Below are 27,115 nucleotides of genomic sequence, written 5' to 3' on the forward strand. Positions count from 1 at the left end.
ACTTCCTGTTCCGTCACCGAGGAAGGGTCGCGCTTACACGCGTGTGGGCAGGAGTTTAAAAAACAAATATATTTTTATTTTGTTTCGTCGAGTGATAAACAACAAACACGGAAACAAACATGCCGAAGGTCAAGGCCGAAAGGAAGAGCAGGCAGCACCAAGAAGTGAAGAGCCAAGGTGTGTTCCCTGTACTTTCAGCTGCGGCCAGCTGTGCTAACTCGGCTATGCTAGCTCCATAGTAGTGACCTGGCTGTAAATCAACATGAGTCCTGTACGTCTGCCTTTTTTTTTTTTTTTTTGTATTATTTGTTTTTCTCTCCACTAAAAACGAAGCTTTGAATCCCAAACGTGACTAATGACGCGGCGTAGCTGTGCCACGCAATAATAATAATGCCGTGTTTACATGTGTTTATCCTACTGAAGTATGGACTGTTTGTTCCACATCAACAGGAATCATGTTCAACACTGGCATCGGCCAGCACATCCTGAAGAACCCCCTGATTGTCAATAGCATCATTGAAAAGGTGGGTGAATCATCATAATAATTAATAATTAATAACCGACAGGAGATTTAAAGCTTTCTGTGGTGCTTGAGCCCATAACCCTAAAATCAGTCAGTTGCGAGGGACGCGTCTGACTTTGAAGACAACCTGCTGCAGAATCATCGACCCCGTCCACGCGTCCTTGCTGTGAGTGTGTTGCAAACCCCGCCACCGTGGCTGAGCTCAGTGTGTTGTGTGCCCAGGCTGCCATCAGGCCCACAGACGTGGCGCTGGAGGTGGGACCGGGCACTGGAAACATGACCGTCAAGCTGCTGGAGAAAGCCAAGAAGGTGACGCCGATCCCCAACGGGTTCAATGGGGTCGTTGGATGGAGGATCCCCGCTGACAACATGGATATCACAGAGTGGTCCTCGTAACTTTGCGGGATCCTCCTGTAGAAGCCGGTTTGTTATGAAGCAGCTGGCGCATCAGGCGCAAAGCTTTTAAGGGGTTTGGTTTTCCAACGGTAAAAAGAGACAAATCTACGCCTCAATATCAGAAACTCAGTTGTTTGTTTTTAAAATTCAAAACTTGCCAAAGAAAAAAAACAAAACGTCCGCGTTTTCCCCTAATGGAAGGAAGTGTTGGAAGAGCTGTAACTCATGATGACGCTGCGATTGTGCGCGCGTCGTAATCCTTCAATATGATGTGATTCTTAAACTGGATGTGTCGGGAAGTTCGGACTTATTAAGCAATATTTTGAATTTGGGGACGGTCTGTTCAGCTTTTAAATAACATCGCTATGGGAAGACTTGCATTCCGCATGGAGAGTCAATCCCCATAGGTGTGAAAGGAAACGGTGAAGAGTAAACACAGAATTGGTGAGCAACGATGGGGCCTTGAGGAGAATTATGTCTGCAGAAAAATTGGGAATTATTAACAGGGGTGAAAACGGGCTCGCTTAAGTGTTTTCTATTCTTTCATGCCAAGATGGGTTGACGTTTCATTTCAAACGTCTTGTTTGTTTAAGGTGGTGGCCTGTGAGCTGGACTGCAGATTGGTGGCTGAACTCCAGAAAAGAGTGCAGTGCACGTGAGTGGCCTTTTTACGTCTCAAGTATTGTACTGGAAGCCACGGTGCCGGTGGAATTAAGAGTTTTCAATGTGGACTGTGATGATACGTTGTGGAAAATAAGTTGTCGATACGGCATTAACTCTGTCCAGCGGGGATGACAATACTTGGGCCTTCTCACTCAGTTTAAATGAAAATGTATCAAGTTTGAAGTACTTTTCAACAGAGCTATGCAGCCCAAGCTCCAGATCTTGGTAGGAGACGTTCTGAAAGCGGACCTGCCCTTCTTCGACGTCTGCGTGGCCAACTTGCCGTACCAGGTTTCCCTCCCGTCCGCTCCACATCCTCCGAAGTTGACGCCGGGTTTAAGAACAGTAACCTGAGTGAAACCTTTCTCGTGCAGATCTCGTCACCGTTTGTCTTCAAGCTGCTGCTGCACAGACCTTTCTTTAGGTACGACATGTTTTGAGAGCAGAGCAGTCAGTCCGTCAGTTTGTGCAGGAGGCGCTTGAGCTTTTCCCTCCTCTGGCGTAGATGTGCGGTGCTGATGTTCCAGAGGGAGTTTGCCATGCGCTTGGTCGCGCCGCCGGGGGACAAGCTCTACTGCCGGCTGTCCATCAACACGCAGCTGCTGGCGCGTGTCGACCACCTAATGAAGGTCAGCCGTCCCACACCGGCATCAGCAGTTCGTGTTGCATACAAACCCACGCCGACATTTCCATAATCGGCTATTTAGTAATCCTATCCCTCATCATATTAGTTTAGAGATTAATTTCATTAGCAGAGATATCGCTTAATGCAGCTTTAATCCCCTTCAAACAGGGCAAAACACATCGCCTTCCTAAACCGTGAATCCACGATGGAGAATAATGTTCTGTTGAGTCTGAAAGTGGAGCTCTGCTCCTTTTTCTCAGGTGGGGAAGAATAATTTCCGGCCTCCGCCTAAAGTGGAGTCGAGTGTTGTCAGAATAGAACCGAAGAACCCTCCTCCCCCCGTGAACTTTCAGGTAAAATATGATTCTGTGTGTGTGTGTGTGTGTGTGTATTGAAACGAGCCTCTCTGGCGTTTGATGTTGTAGAACAAAGATTTATTTCCTTCACAGGAGTGGGACGGCCTGGTCAGAATCGCATTCGTGAGAAAAAACAAAACGCTCAACGCGGCTTTCAAGTGAGTCTCTGTCCGGCCCGAGGTCGCTTCTCTCGGCGGCGCGTCGGCACGGAGGAGACTCACGCTGCGTTTCAATTCCCAGGTCCACCGCGGTGGAGCAGCTTTTGGAGAAGAACTACAGGATTCACTGCTCGGTACACAACGTGGTCAGTAAACCATCCCCGCGTCTCATTTACGGTTACATCTTTTATCTCCTCCGCCGCTGCTCCAGAGCGTTCCTGATTGGTCACAAGTACAGACAGTTTAGCGTGAAAAGTGCTACCATCAACGAAGATATGTCACAAATCTGTCTCGGAGGATGGGGCTAACGTTTTTTTTTTGTTTTGTTTTTTAATACATTTTTAACTCCACTTATCTCTCTTGCATACAAAGCCATGCAGATCCTTTCTGTTGTCTTTAACTCATTTGTCAAACACTGGGATCACTTTTGTTGAATTGGAAAAATGTAAACATGTATTCTTAACACACGGTTCAGATGCTTCCCCTGCGACGCACATTTGAATAAACGATGAATTTGCCGTTTGAACAGGAAATCCCGGCTGACTTCAGCATCACCAAGAAGGTTGAAAGTGTTCTGCAGGAGGTCGAGTTCAGCGAGAAGCGAGCCCGCTCCATGGACATTGACGACTTCATGGTGTAAGTTCAAAACGCCGCCTTCGCAAAGTGTCCGCCTGGTATTCCAACACGCCGCGTTTCCTAATCCCGTGGGCGTTCCGTCGTCCACAGAGTACTTCATGCGTTCAACGCTGCGGGGATCCACTTCTCCTAGAGGGCGGAACAACGAGGGCTGTGTCGCACAAGCCGGAGTCCTGACCTTCAGGCAGGGGGACTTGAAACGGAGCGCGTTGGGTCAGATCAAAGCTACTGAACCGCGCGGAGCCCGTCCCACAAGCCTCCCGGACGCCGCTTTTGGGGGAATTAAATGTCGACCGTGTTGCCATAGAATATAAAATACAGTATTTTAATGAAGGGCAACATGTGAAGCTCATATTGAGAATACATTTTCACATTGTCTAGCTTGGAATGCTTCCATAATATTCTTAAAAAAAAAACAAAAAAAAAAAACCTGGAACACAACCGTACTTTGCTCCAGAAAAATCGAATGATATTCAATAAATGCTAGTTGACCTCTGATCAACATGTTTTCAATTTGTTCAGGGTTATTTCATAGGCTCTCGGTGTGATTCAGACTAAACTCCCAACTATTCGGGGTCATCCCTCACTTCCTCCACCGCCGTCTGTGGAATCCAGTTCAGACGACGCCGTTTCTGAAAAACTCCCAAATCAACCAGGTGATTCTTTTATTTCTTCATCCGGCATTACATCTGGTGCAAACATGGAGCGACATCTTCCACAGTCAGTCCGTGGCCACCACTATACATCTTGTTAATAACTGTTTTTCCTAGTTTCATTTTTATATCAAAGTGTTAAATGAGGGGTGGAAACATTTTCCAGTTATTTAGGTCATGAAAAGGGTTTTCCATACAAATGACGGAGCTCAAGCTGAAACTACAGGCGAAGGGTCCACTTTAAGACGATGGACGACACGAGGAGCGAAACGGAATCCGGTTCGGGGATTCTCCCGCGACGTGTGAAACCGGGGATGGAACTGATCTAGGGAGCGACCGGACCTCGGACCCGGGCGGCTTCACTGGACGCTGCAACAATGGAGGGCGGCGGCGTGCGCGCGCTGTCAAAGAGTGCACATGCAGACAAGGCGGCCGGGGCGACGGGAAGCCAAACACTGGCGGTTCAAGGTTCATCTTCTGGTACGATGAGTTCGTTTTTTTTTTTGTTTTTTTTTAAGCAGGCTCACACGTTTTTTCCATTTCAAAGAATGAACAAATACGTATAAAAGAAAATAAATAAAAACGGGGGAACTTCCATGAAACCAAAAAAACACCTTTAAATTAGGAGAGAGAAATAAAACCATTCCTCCATTTATTCAACAAGACCGGAGTGAGTGAAGGGCCGCTCTGTTAAAAGTGTCGTGAAGGTCTTAGGTCAGTCCTTGAGCCCGGTCCTACGGGACGCGAGTCCATTTCAGTCTTTTCATCTAGTCGTTCGGTTTGTGCTGCTGGTGTCTAAACGGCACGCGGCCTCTTGGGGTTGATCTGCTTACTGGCCTGCTCCTCCTCCTGGAGGGCCGAGCGGAATGATTTCACTTTATCTGCAAGGAAGGAAGGAAAAACAACGGTGATTTATTATTATTTATTATTATTATCTTTTTAATCGGGGGAGCGGAGGGATTTGAGTGAGCGGGGTCCCCCACCTCGGAGCTCGGTGAGGATGTCGATCTTCTGGTCGAGGATCTGCTCCAGCTGCGTGGCGTAGGAGTCCACGTCGTAGTCCACCTCCTCCGTCATCTCCAGCAGAACCTTCTCATCCTCCAGCCACCGGATGGACTCCTGAGCACGGGGACGCACATTTGTGTTTTTAGAAAAATGAGCACGGGGCGAACTCTCGGTAGAAATGGGACGGCCACACGGCCCTGACCTGGAAGACAGCGCGGTGGTCCTCCAGCACCTGCTCCTCCATCTCCACCATCTGAGACACAGCCTCGTGGAAGGTGAAGAGCTGAGGGGAGACCTCCTCCTCCTGAGCGGGAGAGCAAAACATCCGGAGCTTGAGAGGTAGGTAGAGTGCGATGCTTGTGAATTTCCCCTTTTGGCTTCATTACTAAATCTGATTGACGCATTAATACTTCATACTTAAAGAGCAGTACAGACGTGCACTTACTGTTTCCTGAACTGTATTATCAGAGCAAATCTGAGGCCAGCTGGTGTAGCCTTGCATTTGACTTTTGACTGGAGTCCACTTTCCAGATTATACTACCGCTTTAATCGAATCCTTGTTAACATCGTTTAAAAATTCACCCAAACTTATAACGGAACAGGATTTTCCGCTGCACGACATGTTTCCATAACAACCACTGTTCACAATGCAGTGCCTGTTCAAAAGGGGTGCACTGCGGACGAACCCTGAAGCCCCGTCCCGCCGCTGCACACGGCTCACGGTTGACTTGTATATCCAAAGTTTATTATATTTTTATTATTATATTACAAGTTCAATTATTTGTGTTGCGTGTCAAAATTGCACCACATTCGACACTGCACGTCCTTGGGTGCCCGGCAATACACCCGCCAAGTGTGAAGTAGATCAGATCAGATGAACGGTTGTCGAGATGATCGAAAGAGACAGACAGACATCCCTTCCAAACCAACCTTTGGGTGGAGCCCTGGGCTGTATTCCCTCAAGGTTGCTCACAGCATTAGTGAGGCTAAACTCTAGGTTCTGACACTGGTATAAGAGGGTTCCCTAAGATCCCGCTAGAAGAGATGCTGGCTCGGTTACCACGGCAACACGCGCCTTGGAGCTAACCGGGTCGGAAGCTGGCTAGTTTGAGGAGAGGGTCACTGTTCAGCGGTCCGACACGAAACCGATGTTCGGCCTAAGTTCTGCATTGTGTATATATAGTGAAAGTAAAAGAAGAAAGTGAAATTGCCAACACGCCTGTTTTCTAAGTCCATTGCATACATATATACTGTAAACAATATTTCAATATTTTGATATCTACTTGAATGCAAGTGACCAGCCGAGTGATGGTGTGTGTTCTCTGTAGAATATATATGTATGTAACCTGCAGCCTTATGAAGCAGCAATCCACCCTTACACCCTTGGATTACACTTTGACAGCCACAGTTGATATGCACAGTAGTCAGCTCCTCGCTGCTAGCTACCTAACATCCGGCTGTAATTCCGTTGGGAATATATATGTATATATTATTTATTACTTTTTTTTTTTTTACAACAAGTAGAGTGCAGTGCAGATCTACTGAAGCAAATAGCATAATATTCTTCTGCGTTCAAGTGAATAATACATGAGTGTTAAATAAATGTTAATTGGGACCAAAAACAAAGACACTGCTGGGTGCTACTGTGTGCACTAACATTGTTTTGGTTTTTTATTTGCAAGTTTACAAATTTTCGTTCTCACAAGGAGACGCTATCCTCTGGTAAACGCTGTTGCAGATCTGCCGACCTTGGGAACATATTTTGAGTACCGTAACAGGGAGGAGTCTCCATGGTGTTTGAGTTACTGCAGCTAAATGACTCCCATCAGTTATTCACAGCGTGGCATCCCGTAACGGGGCTCATCACATCGTTATGTGAGCTACTACGACTATATAATTAATATATAATAACATATCATTATAATATACCCCTTGAAATGCATCGTGTTGTAAAGTTGCTGAAAATGTTTACCAACTAGAGATGTACTGATTGCAATTTTCTTGGCCGCTTCCTTTTCCTCAAGTCTGACCTGCAGATCCCGATCTGCTGTACGACAATGACAAATGCATCATGTGATTGGACAGCTGCACTTAAGGACTAACGCTGCAACTTTCAGTTATCACAATAGGGAGATTTGCTGGTTTTGACACGGTTTATTATTGTTCATTATTCACTATGGATCAATAATAGCACATTTAACTGTCCCTGAGTTCCAATGAAATGAAATATGGACTTTCACCAAGTTCCAGTATAATTCAACCTGTAACACCACATATCATTTGGAAATGTCCAGTTCACGTGAAAGTCTCTTTCATTTTAAGTGCAAATATACATATCATATTTATATGGTACTGTGCAAATAAATTGCAATCATTATGAAAAAATAAATAAAATAAATAGCGTATTCCTCTGATGCTGGTTCACTGGAAGTCCTCCTTCGCTCACTGGCGTTAAACCAAGTAAATCAGACGGAACGACTCGTTTTACTGAGTGACTCTTCAAGAACCAGGCTGAGAAAAAAAACAAAAACTTTTCATCCCGAGTTGAGATCCACTGTGATGGCGGTAGATACTCAGTTTGCGCAAGGTTGAAATATTGTCAGATGATAAATAATTGATCTAATCTTCTTTGTTTACCTTGAAGTCCCTCCCAACAGTCGACATTCTCTTTTGCTCTCTTTTTTGGGTGTCAACTACATTACATTAAGTTAGTATCGGGTTTGAGTATTGAAGCATTTCTACGAGTTCATGAGCACAGTATTGGGTGTGTAAATTTGACCGGCGCAGAATCCAAAAACATGTGACACCGATCAGCCGGTGAAAACGGACCAATTACGGTCACCGGCCGATCGATCGGTGCATCTCACGTTTTACATGTTAACATCACGGTCACATTTTTGTGCTTTAGTATAACTCTCCCACTTCCCATTTGACCTCACAATGCAGCCTTACACCTCAGTGTAATAAAGCATTTTATTTAATTTTTTTTTTTTTTAATTGTGGACATTTATTTAATTGATACATTTTTATTTTAAATAAGTGCACTGCAGACAGAGTGCAGATCTACTTAATCAAAAAGAGACAATGACACAATACCATTAGTGTTAAATCAATGTTAATTTAAGTTCAGCAATTTTGTGTCTCATTTGTTATTATTAAACTGTTATTTTATCAGATGCAAATAAAAAAAGAAAAAAGCAACAACGGGATATCGGCCATCAGCCACCCTGCTCTCTAAGCCCATATCGGTCGACTGTTTTGCCAATACCTTGGCAAGAAAAGTGCACACACACACACACACACACACACACACACACACACACACACACACACACACACACACACACACACACACACACACACACACACACACACACACACACACACACACACACACATTCTCCTGTTTAAAAAAAAAAAAGAACATGATTGATAAACAGAAATTTTAATTTTCAAGTTGTTGTTTTAGGCTTCGTATCAGTATTTTAAAGGAATGCAATTTAGTACGAATGGAAGGTGTGAAAATTGAATGCAACACTCTACAGGCAAAAACATACTTAAAATCTGAAACCTAAACAGCATGAAAGAATAGCCAAAAAGGAGTCCCTGGGTCATGTATTCTCCCTGACGTCAGGCCTACAAACGGGAGCCACTCGCCACTTACGTTCTGCTCACAGAGCAGCTTGAGGTCGTCTCTCTGCGGGGAGCTGCTCAGCCAGTCCTCGTCCAGAAGATCCAGCTGGCTGACGGCGTGGATGTTGGGTCGACCCCCCTCCATCACCTGGTTGGGGTCCACCGTCAGCTCCTTCACCCTGCACAGACCAAGGAGGGTTTTCGCTCGTTACCAGGGATTTATCAACAGCAGGGGGGGGGGTTTGGAATGTGGGTCACAGCACCACAGTCACATATGCGATGAGCGTTATGAGAGCAGCGACACGTGCAAGCCTTCCACCAGCAGCCCCTCATCGTGGACTCTGCTTGAAACTAACTAGGGTCTACACATGAGGTCTGTTTGTATTTAACGATCCCTGACTGAGCCGATGAAAGTTTTAAGTGAACTGCTTATGAACTGCTCATACCTCTAATCAATTAGCACTTAGTGAGAGAGGTGAACTACTTGGAGTTGTTGGAGGTGCTTCAAACAAAAGCTCATACTGCAGTTAATTATTAAACAGCGGCACTGGGTATTCGGGCAGAGCGTCACGATTCAATTACTATTTAAAGTGTCACGATTCGAGCCGATGCTGATGAGATGGCCCACACCATCGTATGTTGTATTGTCATAAAAATGGAAGCCCAAGTCAAAGCGAACGGGGAGGAGAGGCGCCATGCGGATGAAAGGAAAAAGAAAAGAGAGAAAGAAAGAAGGGAAATGGAGACGGGGAGACAGGGAGCGGTTATGGAGGCATCTGTGGAGAGCGGCTTGTGACGGAAAGGAACAAAAATCTCAACTGGAAAACACGTTTGAAAACCGGTGCGTGGATGCAGCCGCTGATGGACGACGTGATGAGCAACAATGAGAGCATGCAACGTGCACATCCTGGGTGTTAGTTTTCCTGCGTTGGGAGCTTGACCTGCTGGGGGAGGTAGCAGCAAAGTCATCGTAATCAAAGGTGTTGGTGGGCGAGTGCTCAGGGCGGCTCCCCTGCCCGCCCTGGGAGAAGGGGATGTCCGACGGACTGATCCCAAACTCCTTCACTCTGCACAGCAGCCACACCAGGAGCAGACGGGAGAGGAGGAAGAGGAGGAAGGGAAAGAGAGAAGAGGAACAGAAGCAGGGGATAGAGAGAAGGGAGACCACAGAGTCAGACAACCACAGAGCAAATACATCATTTCACTTTTTGTTCCAGATTCAACTTGTATGTATTGGAAGCTCCTCTTGACCAGGGGTTCCCAAACTGGGAACCGTGGTCACTAGGGGTCATTGAGGGCACGGAAGGGGGTCTGCAGAAAAAGTATTATATTTTACGTTATTCTTGTTTATTTATTAATTTTCGTCCTCCACAAAATGTACAAACTCAAGCTGTCTAATGAAGATTAATTTGATTTTTGTTCCAAGATTCGCACCTTTTGTCAGCAAGATTTAAGATGTGCCTAATTTTACACTCAACACATTGTTTATTACCTTGGTATGGGAGGAGATGGCAATTGTTCCACTGCTTAATCTAAGCTTTTGCATATGCAGTGTTTCCCACAGAATGAGATTCTATTTGTGGTGGTGGTTGATGGGGGTGACGACCGAGAGAATGTCCTTGTTACGCACGGTGCTTTTTCTTCTGTCAATAAGGACATTTTTATAAAATACATCAAAAATAAAAAACAATATTTTTATTGACTTCATTGAGAAGAAAGGGACAAGCGACCGCGCCCTCTCCAATGTCTCCATTACGCATGGAGAAGAGTCCTCTGAGGGAGCGATCCCGGCGCAATTAACGCATTTTTGGTCAATGATGTCATATTATTTTCTAGGGCTTCAATGCATGAATATATCCTGGGCTATTTCTTACAATTTTTTAGGTCGGGCCTTTTTTATAGCCTGGCATGGCCAGACCAATTCGCAAATGCGTATTAGTCTGGAATCTCTCCGTTCATTTTCGATTTCCAAGGGCATTAACCAACAGGTGCAGACTAAAATGTCTCTGGACGCAATTGGATGGTCCTACAGCAAATCGGAGCAAGCAAACATGTGGCGGAGGGCTGAGCGAATGAGTTGGTAAATTAACCTTTTACCAGATCCTGTCAGAAGTACGGCAAGCACATCTTTTATATCAACAAAAGCTTTTGAGAGAAAATATATATCGTCCAGTTTGTTTAATACAGTCGCCTTAGCGGATTCAACAGACCGTTCCACATCAGCGGCAGCCATCTTGGTAAGGTCCCTCAATGGCGATAGCAGATACAACAGACCGTTCCACGTCAGCGGCAGTCATCTTGGTAAGGTGCATCAACGACTCCCCTCTGCATCGTCATCGTATCAAACCCGCCTCATATAAGATAAACGGTTGTGATTGGCCTGACCCTGGGAAGGTCGGGTACCAACCTGTTTGTGTGAGAGGGTGGCCAGATGTATTCTGCAGAGCAAATGAAACATGAGCTCGCAAATTTGTCTGGTTCCCAGGCTTGCTATTTTAGAGATTTCTTATGAACTAAAATACCCATTTGTCGTTAATTACTTTTCACATGTTAACAAATAACTGACTGTTTATAAAGAACAGGACGTTACCGGTAGTGAAAACTTTTACGACACGCCTCTTTTATGTGATTGGTTAAGCGACGACAATGTAACATTGAGAAGCACCACTGCTGTTCGGCTCTCGGCCAAAAGTTAGACGGCGAGTCGCACGGGAGAGGAAATCGGCGGCGCACATACAGCGGATTTCAAGTGGCGCGCTCAAAACGATAATGTTAGTGAAGGCGCGTGGGGCAGCTTCGGCGCACCGGAGGGCGGATATTTCAATCGGCCGCTCAGGCATGGCACCGAAATCTACGTTGCAATTCGGTCCGGTAGATAAAGATCGTATAGGAACCGGTGCCATAATGAGCGGTACCGGGTTTGAATCAAAACATGAACAGCCTCGGTTGGGTCAGATTTAAAGTGTGCACAGAGAGAGGAGGGGCTTTTCACAGACGGGTCCATTGTCGAGAGCGAGAGAGAGAGAAGGGACTGAGAGCTGCAGCGCTCTCAGTCCCTCCTGTGCTGCACGCAGCTCTACAATGAAATAAGACATGTGGCGGTCAATGTTGATATTGTGGTGGGCCGCCACGAATAAATCAATGTATGGAAAACACTGATGTGAAACTAAGGCCATTTTAATATACCGACCAGTCAGCGGCTAGTGTGTGAACGTATTCGTACCTGTTGGCGTAGCGTAGCGTGTTGAGCGTGTTCTCACACGAGGTCATACCAGGAGAGATGGTTGCAATCTGTGCAGGATGAACCAACCATACCACTTTAAATCACCTATATAACATCCCACATTATATCAATTTGACATTACCTAATCATATCGAAGTAAATGCCACTTACCATGCACGTACGAGAGTTTTCCCCGATGAAGGAGTCTCGCAGGACCTGTGTGAGCTTACTGGCCCTGAAAGGTGTGTGAGGCTTGTTACGGCCCAGAGCCCTGATGCACTCCTGATGGAGAAACAAACGGTAGTGATGCAGCCACCGAGCGGCTCATGGAACACATAGCGATACGGCATACAACCGAAATACATTTCAAGATATAGTTCAGAACCCGGCGCGAGCCCCCTCTGCCCCCCGCCTCCACACCTTGAGTGCCAGCAGGCTTTTGTTAATCTCCGCCCCCTCGAGACGGGTCTGGCGGTCGGCGCTGGAGGTGTCCGCTCCTCTCTCGTTTCCAGCCAAATCGATGAGGGAGAACTTCCCGTGCATCTTGCCCTTCCTCCGGAGAATTATCTGGAACACGGCGTGGCTGCGCGACGAATGGGCGTTCGCAGACGTCTGCCCCGATGTTCTGCCAGAGTGAAGTCGTAATGACATCAACGGGGGGGATTGTGAGTCACATGGGAAGAGGTAGCGATCTATTATTTATTATTCTAAGTTTGGATATCGTGGTAAAATGGGAAGTTTTACCTGCAGCTGTTGCCCACTTCTATGAGTTTGAGGACGTCCTCTGTGCACTTGACCTCCTTCTCCTGAAGCCCCACCACCTGGACCTGCTGCTTGCCGTCCTCCAGCACCCTCAGCTTGGTTTTGCGGTTCAGCAAGTCGAACACCTGGAACACGACCGTAAGATCGTAAGTGCCAAGCATCCATGCTTTAACCCGCCAAAGATCAAGGGGATCCCTATGTTTTTTTTATACCTTTCCGCTGTAGATTTCAAAGAAGGTTGAGTACACTTGCAGATCTAACTTCTTGTAATTGGGTTTCTTCAACATGAGAAATACATCCCGAGCTGCCCGAAGAAACAGGAAAATTCAAAGGTATGAAAAAAAACAATTCTAAAAGTCATTAAAGAATTAAAAGGTAAATATTACAGTGCAACAGAACATTCCAAAACTTACCAGCTAGCGCATAAATTCCTTTCGAACAATCCTGGTTCTTTCCAGAGAAATCTCCACCCATAGTCTGAAACAGGACAAAAACACAGGGAATACAATCTTGTTGATAGGTGAATAAGAAAAAGTATCTATTAAAGGGCATGGCGATGTATCAATTTCAATATCATAATACAAGACTAGAAATCGTCTGGTATTTGGTCATTATAATATGGTTACAAGCTAATTTTTTTTTTTAACCTCACTTTAGTTATTATTTCTGTGTAAATATCTTATGAAAGCACTAAAAGTCATCTCCAAAATATGAAATGATTGATATTGACATGTCACTAAAACCCAACAGATTTTGCCATAATTGACAACACATCTCCTGGCATACTGAGCCACAGGAAGCTTCTTAAGAAACACTGCTACAGTCATGAACAGATATTGTCGTAGCTCACATGTGTTTTCCCACTTCCCGTCTGTCCGTAAGCGAAGCAGGTAGCCATGCCCCTTTCAAAGATGGTCTCCACCAGTGGCCTGGCTGTAAACCTGCCACACAAAGCACATTCTCATCAGTTGTTCCAAATGTATATGCAAGGTAGTTGCCTGCCTGTCTAGAAAGCTTAGACACACCATCTGATGTAGCAATAGTTCATATTTAAAATGACGCCCGGCCCATCTTGTCGTTTTAAAATTCAAAATAACAAACACCAACCTGTAAACCATCTCATTGGTGGTGCTGTCGTCAAAGGCGTAGTCAAAGCGGAAGGTCTGGTTCTCCAGGTAGCGGGTCAGATCCACCTTCTGTTTGGGCTCGTGGACCATCACGACATCCTTACTGGGGATGGTGATCACGTCCAAGTCCTTCATGGTCAACTCTGGAAAGCAGCAGCATTACGATGGAGAGCACTAAGTCATTCATGTACACAATATAAACCATTTCCCTTGGACAGATATACTTGGACAGAAAGTGTGCTGTCTTGTTTGAGTTGTAAGTAAAACCTCATCTAACCGCGGGAGAACTCACCTTTCTTATTCAGTGGCCTTTTCCTCACACAAACACATATTCTGTGCTCCTCAATCTGTCAGCAGGGGAACAAAGAGACATTTCAGTTCCCGAGAACCAGTTGAAAACAGAGCAAGAGAGATGAGAGATTGAACTCCACCCACCAGATCTGCTGTAGTCAGGGGCCGGTAGTCCAGACTGGCTCTGAAATCCCTGATCATGTACATGATCTCATAGTTGGGGATGGTGGTGTCCACCTCCTGAGAGAGAGAGAGAGAGAGAGGGGATGAAAATAATTTATATGATCAGTCAACTGACAGAGCATGATTCATAATAAAGATTAATTTCATAATCAATCACAATCCAATTTGAAGGGAAAGTCTTTTCATACAATTAGAGCTATCGCAATATTAATATTACACAATAGTCTGACTGCATTTATCTGAGCAGATCACAATCGTTTTGTAAAATCATTACATTCCATGCTTCCATCAAATGAAGGGGAATATTAATCCAAAACTAGAAGCGTTGCAAGAAATACAATGTGAATTAGGTGAGTTTCCAGCAGTTTGGTTGAGAGAAATTAATGGTCCGCCCAATGTTCAAATAATCAATGGCAATAAATAAATCTTGTGCAACAGGTGTATGTCTGTTATCACAGGTTTTATTTTACGCCACAACTTTAGTGGCATAAACGGGACAGAACTAAATGATTAAACTGTTCATCGCAATTATTTGTACAACAATTAATCTTCAATTGAAATATCATGTTTGGGACAGACGTGACACATCGGCCCAAAGTCTAAACTATGTGTGGTTGTACTTTAGAGTGAGAAAGCAGCTAAAAAGAGGAGGAGAAGAGGGACACACCTGCGCTCTCTTCTCTCTAAGCTCCTGTTGCTGAAGCCGTCGTCGCTCTCTCTTCTCCTGCAGTTTCTCTACTTCTTTCACACAGTTTGATTTCCTCCGAGCTGTCATCCAGAAAGTAAACAAAAACAGTCACTCTGCTTGCCAACCTACCACGAAACCAGTCGGTAAGCCTTCTGTCATGAGATCTGTTCTTTATAGCTCGTATTTCTATTTATCTCTCTCTCTCTCTCACTTTCTGTCTGAATTGGTTTATTTCCTTTGTCTTTTCTCTTCTGAGGAAGGAAAGGCGATGGGAAGGCCTTGAGCCATTTTTTGGCTGGCACAGACAAAAACAGTGGCTACATATAAACCGAGTGAGGGGGTGGGGGGGAATGGCACACACTGCCTCTTGGGTCTCATCAGCTTTTCTCTCTCCCTCCCTCCCTCCCCTCTATGACTCGCAAAGCCATTCCAGTGTTTGTGATCCATGGTCTCCTCATTCAACCCCTTAAACCCTAGCTACACTGTGGAAACCTGCCGGAGATGTTTTGTGACTGCTTGGTGCCTAAATATTATCACAACTTCTATGAAATGGAGGGTTGCGGAATCAACAAATTAGCCGATGTGACGGAGGAAGGGTGCGGAGAAAAATCTGTTAGAATCAATCCAATCCACCAAAATCCATATTATTCCCAATCTTCCCAGTATCAACCACACACCATTAGTCACCATTACACACTATAATCACAGGTTAGATTATGTGAGTAGCTCCCATTTCGGATTCCTTAGTTAAGTTAAAAACCAGCGCAATCTTATTAGCCTTGGCGCACTGCTTCAGCCCCAGCTCCCTCCGCTGCAGAGCCCCGCTGAAGCCACGGCTTCCTGCTGGCGCCAGGCCCAGAAAACCTGACCATCAGAACGCAGTGATTAATAATCTGCTTTAATCTGGGGGTGGGGGTGGGGGGGGGGGGGGCAGGGCAGCTTCAGGACAAGGTGGGGGCGGCGGGAGGGGGTGCACGATTACAATTTATAATTTCCTTCTTGTCTCTCACCCTCGCTCCATCGAAAGGCAGGCGATACTGGGAGTGTTGCAGAGGGAGAAAGAGCAATCTTATTGCTTTACCAAAGGATCACTGCAGTGTAACAGGGTTGCTTGTGTGTGTGAGTATCTATGTATGTATGCTGAGTGAGTCAGAAAATATTAGAAAGGCAACAGACAGTGGACCCTGCCAGGCAGCAGCTGAATCTGTGTTTTTTTTTTCCTCCCCCTCTCTAATACCCAGAAAGCCTGTCTGCTGGATGGATTGAGTTTGTGCTATTTCACCACAGCCCTGACACACGTCCAGCAGACATGTTGGAAGCGCAATAAACACAAGCTAGAGGATCTTCAAATGTCTACTGGAAACTCCATTGGAATCACCACAAAGCGTTAAGGGGGATTTAGATGCAGGCGATACATACAAAGCTGTCCGTACTCCTTTTTGGACAGCGGGTGATGTGACGATTCTGCGATGAACATTTTATTAATAAAGACAAATCAGTAGGTGCAAATACATGTAAAAGTGTAAAAAAAAAGTTAGTTACAAACATGTAAATCCAGATTTCTTATTGCTTTTAAATAGCCGTTTTCAGCCACTTCTGATGGCACAACATTCTGTCTAACAGTCATAGATATTAAAATGTAATTAAATAAATATGAGAGCAGGGTTGACAAGCCAAGTAATTTGAATTTAGATCAAATACATATCCCCTATATACAATTGATATAACACTCTGGGCCAATTTACTTTGAATCATCACCCGAGCCCAAATATGACTTTTTGTTAATGGATAGCCTGCCAAGCAACCAAATTATTCACCGTCATAACAGATTAGATAGGAAAGTCTATTTGGGTCTGTGAGTGAGGAGTGCTTGGATTGAATATTATTGAATATCATATTGGAAACAACTGACATTGCAATTTTTTCCCCTGCAATATATATTGCGATATGAAAAAATACAGGAATTTTCACCAGCTGACTTTAATAGGAAAGAATTACTCATTCTATAATGACTGGAGTGATTTTGTAGGGGAGTCCATCTGCATAGAAAATAAAAATTATATCTTTATTCTTGGCACATTTAGGCTATAATCAGTAAACTGTCAACTGTGACAGGAAGGTTCATTTTTCCCTTCATTTAAAAATAAATATTACCTTGTCTTATAAGGAATGATCAACGTAAACAATGAGAAACCTAAACTATTTAAATAAATAATGGAAAAATATGTAAAAAATGTTTATTTAAATATAGTGAATTCAAGCCAAACATTTGAGCGTTTGCTGCAGTCAGCCATAGCCCAGGACGTAAACAGAAGTGTGTGCGCACCCCGATATCATTTCTATAGCTATGTCGCAAATCAGCGGCAGAAGCTCTACAACAATATTTTACGTCACGGTGCTTAACTTTATCTGCACGTGGGAACGATGTAAACAAACATGGGGGAACATGGTGCTTCAAGTCATTACTCATTGGAGGGATTATTACAGCCCGACTGCTACCGTGCCGCCCAACATAAGATGAGCAAGTCTGGAGCGCGACGGAAATATGCAAAGGTTAGGAACCAATAAGCAGAATCTAGATGCACATGTCTCACCGAATCCACGGTTTGGAAAATGAGAACCGTGCAAGTTTTTCTTTTGTATCAAGCAGCAAAAAAGTTGTAGCATCACGTGTTCATTTCCCTCACTTGACAACGCACATCCTGTGATGTGACTATAGCTCATGCCAACATCGCAATGACAATGCTGAGACGATATATCGTGCAGCCCGAATGTAAGTATTGATTATCTCGACAACCGTTCATCCGATCTACTTCAGTGCAGTGTCGATTTTGGTGCAATTTGGACATGCGATGCGTGTAATATTAATAAACTTTAAATAAACAATGAACAGCGAGCCAGCGGGGGGCGGGGTTTCCCCTGAAAGCAATAGGCCGTTCCAAACAGGCATGTTTGGTGGAGACACGCGGCACATGTAATATTAATAAACAACAACAAACAAGCAAACAGCAACTTTATCCAAAAGCGCAACTTGGATGTGTTTTTCTCCGTGAGAAAATAGTATTTAGCCGGTGTTTTTCACCTCAAGTTTTGAACGGGCACTGCAATAGAACATACAAGTATCCAACTAGTAATGTAAATGTAATCAAGTTCTCCCTAGCATCATTCCATTCCTTTATTTGGACGATAATTCCCACAATTTAATGGCAACATAACACGCTGAGTATTAATTATTCTACCATTCTGAAGCTGCTGCTGTGTCTGGGCCTGCGTGGGCTGTGCGGGCTGCTGGGCGGGCGGGGGAGGCGCGGGCTCTGGCTGCTGGGGCGGAGGGGGGCGGGCCCGCGTCGCTGCCACTGGAACACAACACACAAGGCAGAGTTTAAGATCAGTCCAAATCTTTGAATTGTTATAACACAAAATCAAACATGATCTATGGATGTCCAGGCTTTCTCCTTATACAACTCAGTAAAGTCGTTTGGCCATTTCAGTTGTTTATCACATAGCTATCTCAAGAACCAAACAGAATTTTATATTGCAGTACTTTTCTGAACATACTATAAATGATCTATCAGTTTAATTTGAACTGTATTACATTAAACAGAATATTGGAAAAAATACACTAAAAGCCATACATTTCCAACCGGGATTCAATGACAACTTTCTACATCTACAATATAATCCTCTGGATTTTAATTTTCTCTGCCATGAATACCACTACCATTGGCATCTAAATCATAAATACTAACATGAAATGAAATCACATGGACTATGCCTTAAATGTGAAATTTGATTCTAAATTGAACCGGTTCAAATATCTGTTCCAATATTCCAGTATTTGACTTGATGATCAGTTTCAACCCTAGTTTAAGAGATGGAAGGCTATGAAAGCATGAACAGAGACCTGAATAAATCCTACCTCTGTTATCCCTGGACGGAGTTTCACTTTTAGCTGGTGCAATCGTCCTACGGTTCTGAGGAAACAAACAAACAAACAAACAAACAAATAAATAAAGATGGTTATGGGTGTCTTGAAATTAGGGACCAATTTCACAATACCAAAAATGTGGTAATCAATACCCAAATCTCAATAAAAAATGGATACTTATTTTAAAAGGCCAACATTACATTTTGATAAGACATGAGTTATTATTGGTAAAGTAACTAGCTGATTGGTTACTAACTATCTATACTCCTCTTAAACAATTGCAAACATTGTTAGTAACATGGCTTGCGCGACATTAACACATGGTAACATTTACTTCAGGATAAAAATCCTTTGGCAATAGGCCAGTTGTTAATTAAACGTTTACATTAATTTAAACTCACTAGTACCTACCACAACTGTAAATATGTTTTCTTGTTTCATTTGAAATACAGGTTACCTACATGTCACTGCTTCTGAACAGTCCGACAGCCGTGCGCTACCAACCTGAAACAACTAGATCCTAGAAAGACTTGGCATCCACTAGTCACCACAATATTGATAAGTTCTCTTGTGACATCCCCATTGGGGAAAGAGATTATAATGTGTCTAACTTCATGGTGTGTTATGAGTTTAATTTCGATAAAGCCTTCGGCGCCTTTTCACTTAGCTGCACCACCATGTAGTGATACAAAAATAGAAGGAAAAAACCTTCAGGGTGTATTACAGCTGATTATAGGCATCAAGACATCTTCTGTGAAAAAGGATTCTTCATCAGTGAAGTCTTAAGAAATAATAACTAAAAGGACAGATTTTAAATAGGAAATGTGGAAAACAAATGCCAAGAAAATCGCTGTGTCATCCATCACAATATTTTTCTGAGGAAGCTTCTAGAGCAGGTCTGAAGTAACACCCAACACACACAAGTAGTGTGCTTAGTTGGTCTGATTAGCCTGTTAGCTAATGGGATACAATCACTGAAACTTTCCAGCCAGGTGGAGCCACACAAGCGGATGACTAAACTGCCATCAACAATCATTGTCAACATGTCAAATATGTTGGGATGTATTCTCCATTTCAATGTTAATGATAGCAAAATGGAGGACTATTGGATTATTTCAAGTCAAAAAGCATTATTTAACTTGAAATAATCAAAATGCAGTTGTCTATAGTTGTTCGAACAAGTAGAAATCATTTTCTTACCTTTGCCAGTTTGTTGATTTTCACCGATGTAGGTGTGGGTGGAGGTGGGGTCTCTGGGCTTGGGGCACTCTCTTCATCAGGGGCCACGTCTGGATTTAGTGAAAATATACTCTCCAAATCAATCTGTCCCAAAAGAGAGAGGGGGGGGGGTTATCACTTGAGCATTTTTAGAACAAGCATGTGATGTTATGAAATGGTTCAAAAAATAAAAACAGAGGAAAAAAACTCACTTAATTACAGAAGTGTTGAATAGAAAGAAAGAAAAAAAGGCAAAATGCATCCACAAGGTTAAGAGTCTAACATCCAAATCCATACATCCATGCACATGAAATTTAGTCCAATGTATATCAGGAAAATAAAATTATTGGTTTGGCTAATTTACATTAAAATGAACAGAGTAATGTGCGGGAAGACATGTCACTGTAAAGTGTGTGAGCTTGTGCACATCAACGCACAGGGGCACTGTGACATGCTGCGGTTGTGTAATCTCTACTGCTCCCAAATGTCTCCCGATTCATTATTCATCGGTGACTACCACTCCGACTGAGAATCACCTCTTTCCCTTTTGTGTCGCCATTTTCTATCCACTCCACCGTGACACTTTCGTTGTCCTCGTTCAGCGAGGTTACCATCGCCTGGTGTATTCGTCCTGTGGAAGTATCAGAGTAAAGATAAACTCAAGACAATCTCATTAGGGCTTCGTCACACTCAAACTTTGCCTCATTCCGCGTGCCTTACTATGGTCCGTATTTGATTAAAAGGTGAAGACTACATTATACATCCTATGACTGAGGAGTGGGGAAAAATGCAAAGTGTATTGACAATGTAATTAATAAATCATTTATCTCAACATCTTTATCGCAACATAGAAAATGTCACAATTCATTTTCACTACTTGAAGTTTGAGTCTCTGATGTTCCAGCTGAAAGCCAGGCAGTAATGCCAGGCTTCTGGTGGTCTCTGGCCCTCAGATTTAATAATCACCCATTAAATATAATCATTGATATAATGGGGGGGGGGGGGGGGCACAGCTGCTGCAGCTAGCATTTAATGCTTCTGTCTTTACCATAATCATAGCAGACTCAGACCTTGAATATTTGTCTATCTGGCCTAACCGCAAGTTGTAAAATCCCAACCCAGGGTGGGGAAATGCAGTGTTCCCATATCCATTATTCAGAGACAAAGGAGGAAAAGAGCTTGGATGCTTTTAGCGTTCTCCGCTCTTGAACACTCCACTTACAATGGTTGTACATGTGCAAGCAGCAGGGGAAGCAGAACATGGAAGTGCTGTATGTAACTGAGCTAGGACGCATATTCTTTCAAGTTACAAAGTCGGGATCTTTCAAAGCGGAAGTGAAAAATCTTAGGGATAAAACCATATCCAGTACAGTAGATCAGTATGAAGAGTGAGAAAGCAGAAACGTCTCCACTGGTTGGGAAAATGCCACCCATCTCGACCCTGTTAGCTTCATGGTGGTGTGTGTGCATGTGATTAAAGGACTTTCCCTGTCCAGCTAACTGAATGAAGGTCTGGTGTGACAGAACAGGGAGAAGAAAGATGGTCAGGCTGAGAAAGAAACTACAGGCGGAGCACAAGGCATTGGACTAGTTTGTGTCCTCAGAGACATTAGTAGTACCGCATTCCCCAACATCTCCCTCCAAGAACCCTGGGATAAGAAAACTGTGCTTATTTTGATAGTTCAGTCCATGTTTGTTCTTAACATGCAGTGTAAACAGTCATAATATACACTACACTAATGGTTCCTTTACTTCATCCTAATGAATGACACCCACAAAGTACAAATATGAAATCAGGTCATTTTGATAAATGAATACTGGTGCGTGTGTAAACTTGAGCAGAGCATATGGATGCTAGAACAGAACTCATACAACTACATCCAAAATGTGATGCCTTATGATGTGACATTTCACACAAGTTAATTAACACCATACATAATAAATATTAAACTAAAATGTTTTTGTTCCTAAATTGGATATGTATCATTGGCCTTTCTGTGATGACAAGTTAACCTGTGGTAATGTTGGTCATGAGTGTACAAACTATGAAAAAGGCATAGTGGTTAGCATTTGTGTAGCAATGATGCAGATTGGGAAATAATCAATAAGAGAATTTGGAAATTTGTCATTTTACTGTCCACCTCAATCAATCTATACCAAACAAAAAACAAAGAGTATCGGCTGAATGTTTGGGGTGTGCGATACAACACCAATTGGTAAGATTTTCCAGATAAATTAAAGTAAAGATTAGAACCAGTACAGTGTGCAAAGGCCAATATGAGGTGCCTTTGCCGTAGGCCACTCAGAGAGTACCACGTGTATTGTTAAATGATACATGCTTTGGTCTAAACACGAAAATAGCCTGCAGCCAGTAGATTAACTTCTCACCTGAAGGGATGCCGCATTGTCAACAGTTGTAAGCACATGCCACCAGGCATGTCTCCTGTTTCAGCCTAGACACCTCGACTCACATAAACAGCAGTTTGATCCAGAATAATCCTGAATCTGAGCGAGGATTTACTTTGATGCTTTTGTCTGCAAATATTTACGCTACATAACTTGGTAGAGTCAATTGACACTACGTTGACACTGAAGTCTTACATCAGTAGTATTGCCCAGAAATATTACACAACTGATATTAGTAATAATCATCCTCATGACACACTGGCTTGCCTCTAAACAGCTGATCTAGCACTTGCCTAAATGTGACTCAAGATTTGTCTACTGCGACCCACTTAAATGCTGAAACCTAGCCGACACTTCCCATGTGTCCGAGGGAACACAAGAAGGGCGGGGGGGGGGGGGTCCTGCCTGCCTGCCATGAAGAACAAAATCATCTAAGATCCTATAATAACAGAATCCTGAAAACTGTCAATGTGAGTTGGATGAGGTGGAATTTCTAAATCTATAAACACTGAGTTGACAGATAGCCAACATTATTTTAATTTGAAGGTACAAACAAAGCACCAGAAATCAACAAAAATGAGCGCTCCATAATAGTAGGATAATCCACTATCATGATTAAGCAGGGAATGCTTTATCCTTTTCAAAGAGGGCAACAAAAAGAGTTGACCATTCAAACGACTACAGGTCCTCTATCCCTGTGGCCATTTATCCTTCTCAAATTTCAGACTTCCCTTGCCCAACACCGGAAAACTAATCCACAGAGTCTCGGACAAAAGAGGGCGAGAGAATCCTGGCAGAAATCAAGGGAGCAGCAACAGATGGGCTGCTGGTTAATAGCGTGAATCTAGCCTGCCAGCGCCCGAGATACCCCCCAGTGCGAGGGCAATCCCTTCTCGGGGTGGAACACCAAGCAGCCATGGAGTCAGCGGAAAGAAATGCGTTCCTTGCACGACTATGTCCGTTTCCCCAGGAGTTACAGTCAGGCAATGCAGTTGAATATAAGAACATAATACAGTCTAATATAGTGATAATTAATGGCACTGTATGAGACATGAGCATGTTTTTTCTATTAATATTTACTCAAAGGCCACAACCTCAGGGTGTTGCCTCTCTCTGAGAGGAGGCGGGGGTGAAAGAGAATCAACTATGCCATGAGGCAGCAAGCACACACATGGAAAACTGTACGAATTTAGATCATTGGGATACACAATGTGCTTAATTTTCAGTCGCTTGGTTTCAAAAAATAAAATGAGAGGGGCTTTGGCATATTCAAAACACAGGCTTCTTACTCCAGTTATTTACCCATGTTTGTATATGTCCCCAATAGAGCTGCTTCATATCTGGACCACAGCATCTTAGGGGAAATGCCCTTTAGAATAAACTACACAGCATCAATGTGATCAGCGGCTTTATAGGAAAGGCCTGCAAGTTACTTTAAACATACAGATGTTTTAAGTCTGACTGATATATGAACTGTAGAGCTCAATCATTAAGTCCTACCCGTCCGTTCTTATCCATACCCATATTATTGTATACCGATATTGTACACAGATTATGTACATGATGTATCCGACCTGCACAGAATATTCCATCTATATTTACACCGCCAGCCAAGCCGAGCTGACACTCCGCCCCTGGCACAGACTCATAGCTGATGATGTGTATAGAACACATTGTGTATATTTACTTTGGTTTTTTTTTTTTGGATTAATATACTTATTATTGGTACAACAATGCAGCAACCGTCACAAAGACAAATTACGCGTATGTGGCAATGCGCTTGGCCGAATAAGATTCTGGTACTATGACCATTAGGGCGGAAAGGCATTCTGGACTCCCACTCATACATCAACGATACTACCGAGGGACCTATGAGCAGCCTTTGACTAAAAAACGGCAGAGGGATTATGGGTCAGTAGGGTTTTCAGCGTTTGCTTGGCGGTTCGTTGGCAAGTTGGGAGCAGTTGACCGGTGCACTGGAGCCGGCATCATTGGGCAAACTAATCTCCTGCTAGCGCCATCTCGGCTAGCTGCTCGTAGCTGGTTAGTTAGCATTTAGCATAGAGGAGGTTATCCACACTGTGTTATCGCGCACGCATCGTGGCCGTTTGGGACACACCGCCGTGCACCGAGGCCGAAACCCCAAAAAGGCGTGGGGTGTATTGGAAGGGCTTGGCCGCGGCGGAGCAGTAACCGCCACCCGCGGCTAACTCGCAGCTACCGCTAGCGGTCAACGACAACGGTTGCTGTGTTCGATACCGGCGCGGCAACAAAGCTCCTCCAGCAACCGGGGGGGGGGGGAGGGGCGCGAACCGACGGGCTGGCAACTCACCATCGCTACGCTTTATCTCCACGTAGGTCCCCACGACAATTTTCCCGAAAGCGGACGCCATTGAGCGCTACTCGAAAAGCCCGAAGTCAGTCGAGCGATGGGGCGGCGGGTACCGACGCGCGTCTCGCCCTGTGGAAGCGGCTCCGCGTCCGCGCGCCGCGTTAGAGCTGGTGTCGAATTACCGACCGCCACGTGATTGTGACGTCACTGAACCACCGGAAACCGTTTGGTGGTTTTTTGTTTTTTATTTTATTTTATTTTTTATTTTTTATTTTTTTTTTGAAAGTTTCGGCGCGTGCGCAGACGCTCTGGCCTCATTTGGAGGGTTTGGATCAACGTTCGTTTGTTTCGACGTCACTCGCAGGGACGTCTTGTACGTGGAGCTGGTTTGGACGGAGAACAGAATGGACCCCGTGTGTAGAGTCAAGGTTTCAGACAGTGTAGGGGCATGGAGACGGTCTAGGAGGTAGGAGACTAAATCGGAACGAGGAGACTCTACCGGGCGGTCTAGGAGCTAGGAGACAATATAGGAACAAGGAGACTACAAGATGGTCTAGGAGCTAGGAGACAATATAGGAACTAGGAGACTCTACAAGTAGGGCTAGGAGCGAGGAAACAATATAGGAACTAGGAGACTCTACAAGTAGGTCTAGGAGCTAGGAGACAATTTAGGAACTAGGAGACTCTACAAGTAGGGCTAGGAGCGAGGAAACAATATAGGAACTAGGAGCTAGGGAACAACATAGGAACTAGGAGACTCTACAAGTAGGTCTAGGAGCTAGGGAACAATATAGGAACAAGGAGACTACAAGATGGTCTAGGAGCTAGGAGACAATATAGGAACTAGGAGACTCTACAAGTAGGTCTAGGAGCTAGGGAACAATATAGGAACTAGGAGACTGCAAGAAGGTCTAGGAGCTAGGGAACAATATAGGAACAAGGAGACTCTACAAGACGGTCTAGGAGCGAGGAACCAATATAGGAACAAGGAGACTCTACAAGACGTTCTCGGAGCTAGGAGACAGTGTAGGAACTAGGAGACTCTCCACGATGGTTTAGGAGCTAGGGGACAATTTAGGGACAAGTAGACGGTCCAGGAGCCAGGAAACAGCTCAGGAGACGGTCTAGGAGCTCGGAGACAGTCGGATCTAATAGACGGCTGTCTCTGTGTAGGAGATGTGTTGAGCAAATATGGCAGAATGTGTCCTACCAGGATGAGAGTTGGCTGCATACCTGTTGCTCATTGGTTGGTCCAACGAGCAACAGGTTAAACCCCCCCGTCCCCACACACACTCAGGAGAGAGGAGCCTCCAGCTTGCTCCATCAAGCCCCCTTCTCCACAATAAACTTCTGTGTCTCTGTGCCGCAGGTTCCCGAACAGGCGACTTGGGCGGCACGTGGTAGGCAAAACCGCCACATGCCTATCCTACTCTGTGGAAGCAGTCATATGCTTCAATTGATTATGTTTTGAGCGCCAAACAACTTAACATGCGCTCACCATTGGGAAGATCGATTTGAATCTTTTATTCAAGCGTGTGGATTTCCAGATCAAGAGGTTGCTATAACTCACGTAGACCACCAAGTGTCGCTGTGTTCTTCCTTTTCAATTTTATTGTGTCGGTCCCCCCCTCGTGTCGCACAGCTCTGACCCGTGGCGGCATGGACTCCACAAGACACCTGAAGGTGTCCTGTGGTATCTGGCACCAAGACGTTAGCAGCGGATCCTTTAAGTCCAGCACGTCCCAAAGATGCTTGATCGGATTGAGGTCCGGGGAGTTTGGAGGCCAAGTCAACACCTTGAATTCTTTGTCAGTTTCCTAAAACCATCCCTGAACAATTAATGCAGTGTGGCAGGGCGCATTATCCTGCTTAAAAGGGGCCACTGCCATCAGGGAATACCGTTGCCATGAAGCCATGTACTTGGTCTGCAACAATGTTTAGGTTGGTGGTACGTGTAAAAGCAACCTCCAGATGAATGCCGGGACCCAAGGTTTCCCGGCAGACCATTGCCCAGAGCATCACACTGCCTCTGCCGCCTTGCCCTCTTCCCATAGTGCATACTGGTACCGTCGCTTCCCCAGGTAAATGACGCACCCGCACCCGTCCATCCACATGATGTAACAGAGAACGTGATTCATCAGACAACCTTCTTCCATGGCTCCATGGTCCAGTTCTGACGCTCACATGTCCATTGTAGGTGCTCTCGGTGGTGGACAGGGGTCAGCGTGGACACTCTGACCAGCCTGCAGCTACGTTCTGTGGAAGACATTCTTCTGCAGTGATCGGTGAGGTTAATCTGCCCGCTACAA

At 44.5% G+C, this 27,115-nt stretch overlaps 2 protein-coding genes across 7 annotated transcripts; one reads left to right on the forward strand and one right to left on the reverse strand.

Moving 5' to 3' along the window:
• The first annotated feature begins 12 nt into the window (after positions 1–12).
• On the forward strand, positions 13–3,853 carry dimt1l (DIM1 dimethyladenosine transferase 1-like). Of its 2 annotated transcripts, XM_080003313.1 has the most exons (12): positions 13–177; positions 451–524; positions 746–832; positions 1,513–1,574; positions 1,780–1,873; positions 1,957–2,006; positions 2,088–2,211; positions 2,468–2,560; positions 2,657–2,721; positions 2,804–2,867; positions 3,251–3,357; positions 3,448–3,853. In XM_080003313.1, exons 1-12 carry the CDS (start codon positions 120–122, stop codon positions 3,488–3,490), a joined length of 921 nt encoding a protein of 306 aa, XP_079859439.1. In that variant the 5' UTR covers positions 13–119; the 3' UTR covers positions 3,491–3,853. The 2 variants fall into 2 exon arrangements, with proteins under 2 accessions (XP_079859439.1, XP_079859438.1); XM_080003312.1 differs by lacking the exons at positions 3,251–3,357; positions 3,448–3,853 and having other exon boundaries at positions 2,804–3,239.
• A 137-nt stretch (positions 3,854–3,990) lies between these two features.
• LOC307232338 (kinesin-like protein KIF2A) lies at positions 3,991–24,914 on the reverse strand. Of its 5 annotated transcripts, XM_080003307.1 has the most exons (22): positions 24,807–24,914; positions 20,605–20,699; positions 20,051–20,173; positions 18,842–18,896; positions 18,162–18,278; positions 16,342–16,386; positions 14,902–15,002; positions 14,196–14,291; positions 14,053–14,107; positions 13,741–13,903; positions 13,484–13,574; positions 13,047–13,110; positions 12,846–12,937; positions 12,616–12,758; positions 12,292–12,496; positions 12,043–12,153; positions 11,872–11,939; positions 9,590–9,715; positions 8,680–8,827; positions 5,218–5,319; positions 4,994–5,129; positions 3,991–4,891 (listed from the first exon to the last, which is right to left on the reverse strand). In XM_080003307.1, the coding sequence occupies exons 1-22, from the start codon at positions 24,865–24,867 to the stop codon at positions 4,806–4,808; spliced, it is 2,283 nt and encodes a 760-aa protein (XP_079859433.1). In that variant the 5' UTR covers positions 24,868–24,914; the 3' UTR covers positions 3,991–4,805. The 5 variants fall into 5 exon arrangements, with proteins under 5 accessions (XP_079859433.1, XP_079859434.1, XP_079859435.1 ...); XM_080003308.1 differs by lacking the exon at positions 16,342–16,386; XM_080003309.1 differs by lacking the exon at positions 9,590–9,715.
• Positions 24,915–27,115: the final 2,201 nt, after the last annotated feature.

The sequence above is a fragment of the Zeus faber genome, assembly GCF_960531495.2.
Source record: "Zeus faber genome assembly, chromosome: 7".
Classification (NCBI taxonomy): domain Eukaryota; kingdom Metazoa; phylum Chordata; class Actinopteri; order Zeiformes; family Zeidae; genus Zeus; species Zeus faber.

Coding starts and splice junctions, on each gene's coding strand:
- dimt1l (XM_080003312.1), top strand. CDS start 120: ATGCCGAAGGTCAAGGCCGAAAGGAAGAGCAGGCAGCACCAAGAAGTG. Junction 525..745: donor TCAATAGCATCATTGAAAAG/GTGGGTGAATCA, acceptor TTGTGTGCCCAG/GCTGCCATCAGGCCCACAGA. Junction 1,575..1,779: donor CAGAAAAGAGTGCAGTGCAC/GTGAGTGGCCTT, acceptor ACTTTTCAACAG/AGCTATGCAGCCCAAGCTCC.
- LOC307232338 (XM_080003307.1), bottom strand. CDS start 24,867: ATGGCGTCCGCTTTCGGGAAAATTGTCGTGGGGACCTACGTGGAGATA. Junction 18,897..20,050: donor AAATCAACAAACTGGCAAAG/GTAAGAAAATGA, acceptor TTGTTTCCTCAG/AACCGTAGGACGATTGCACC. Junction 12,938..13,046: donor AGGAATTTATGCGCTAGCTG/GTAAGTTTTGGA, acceptor TTCTTCGGGCAG/CTCGGGATGTATTTCTCATG.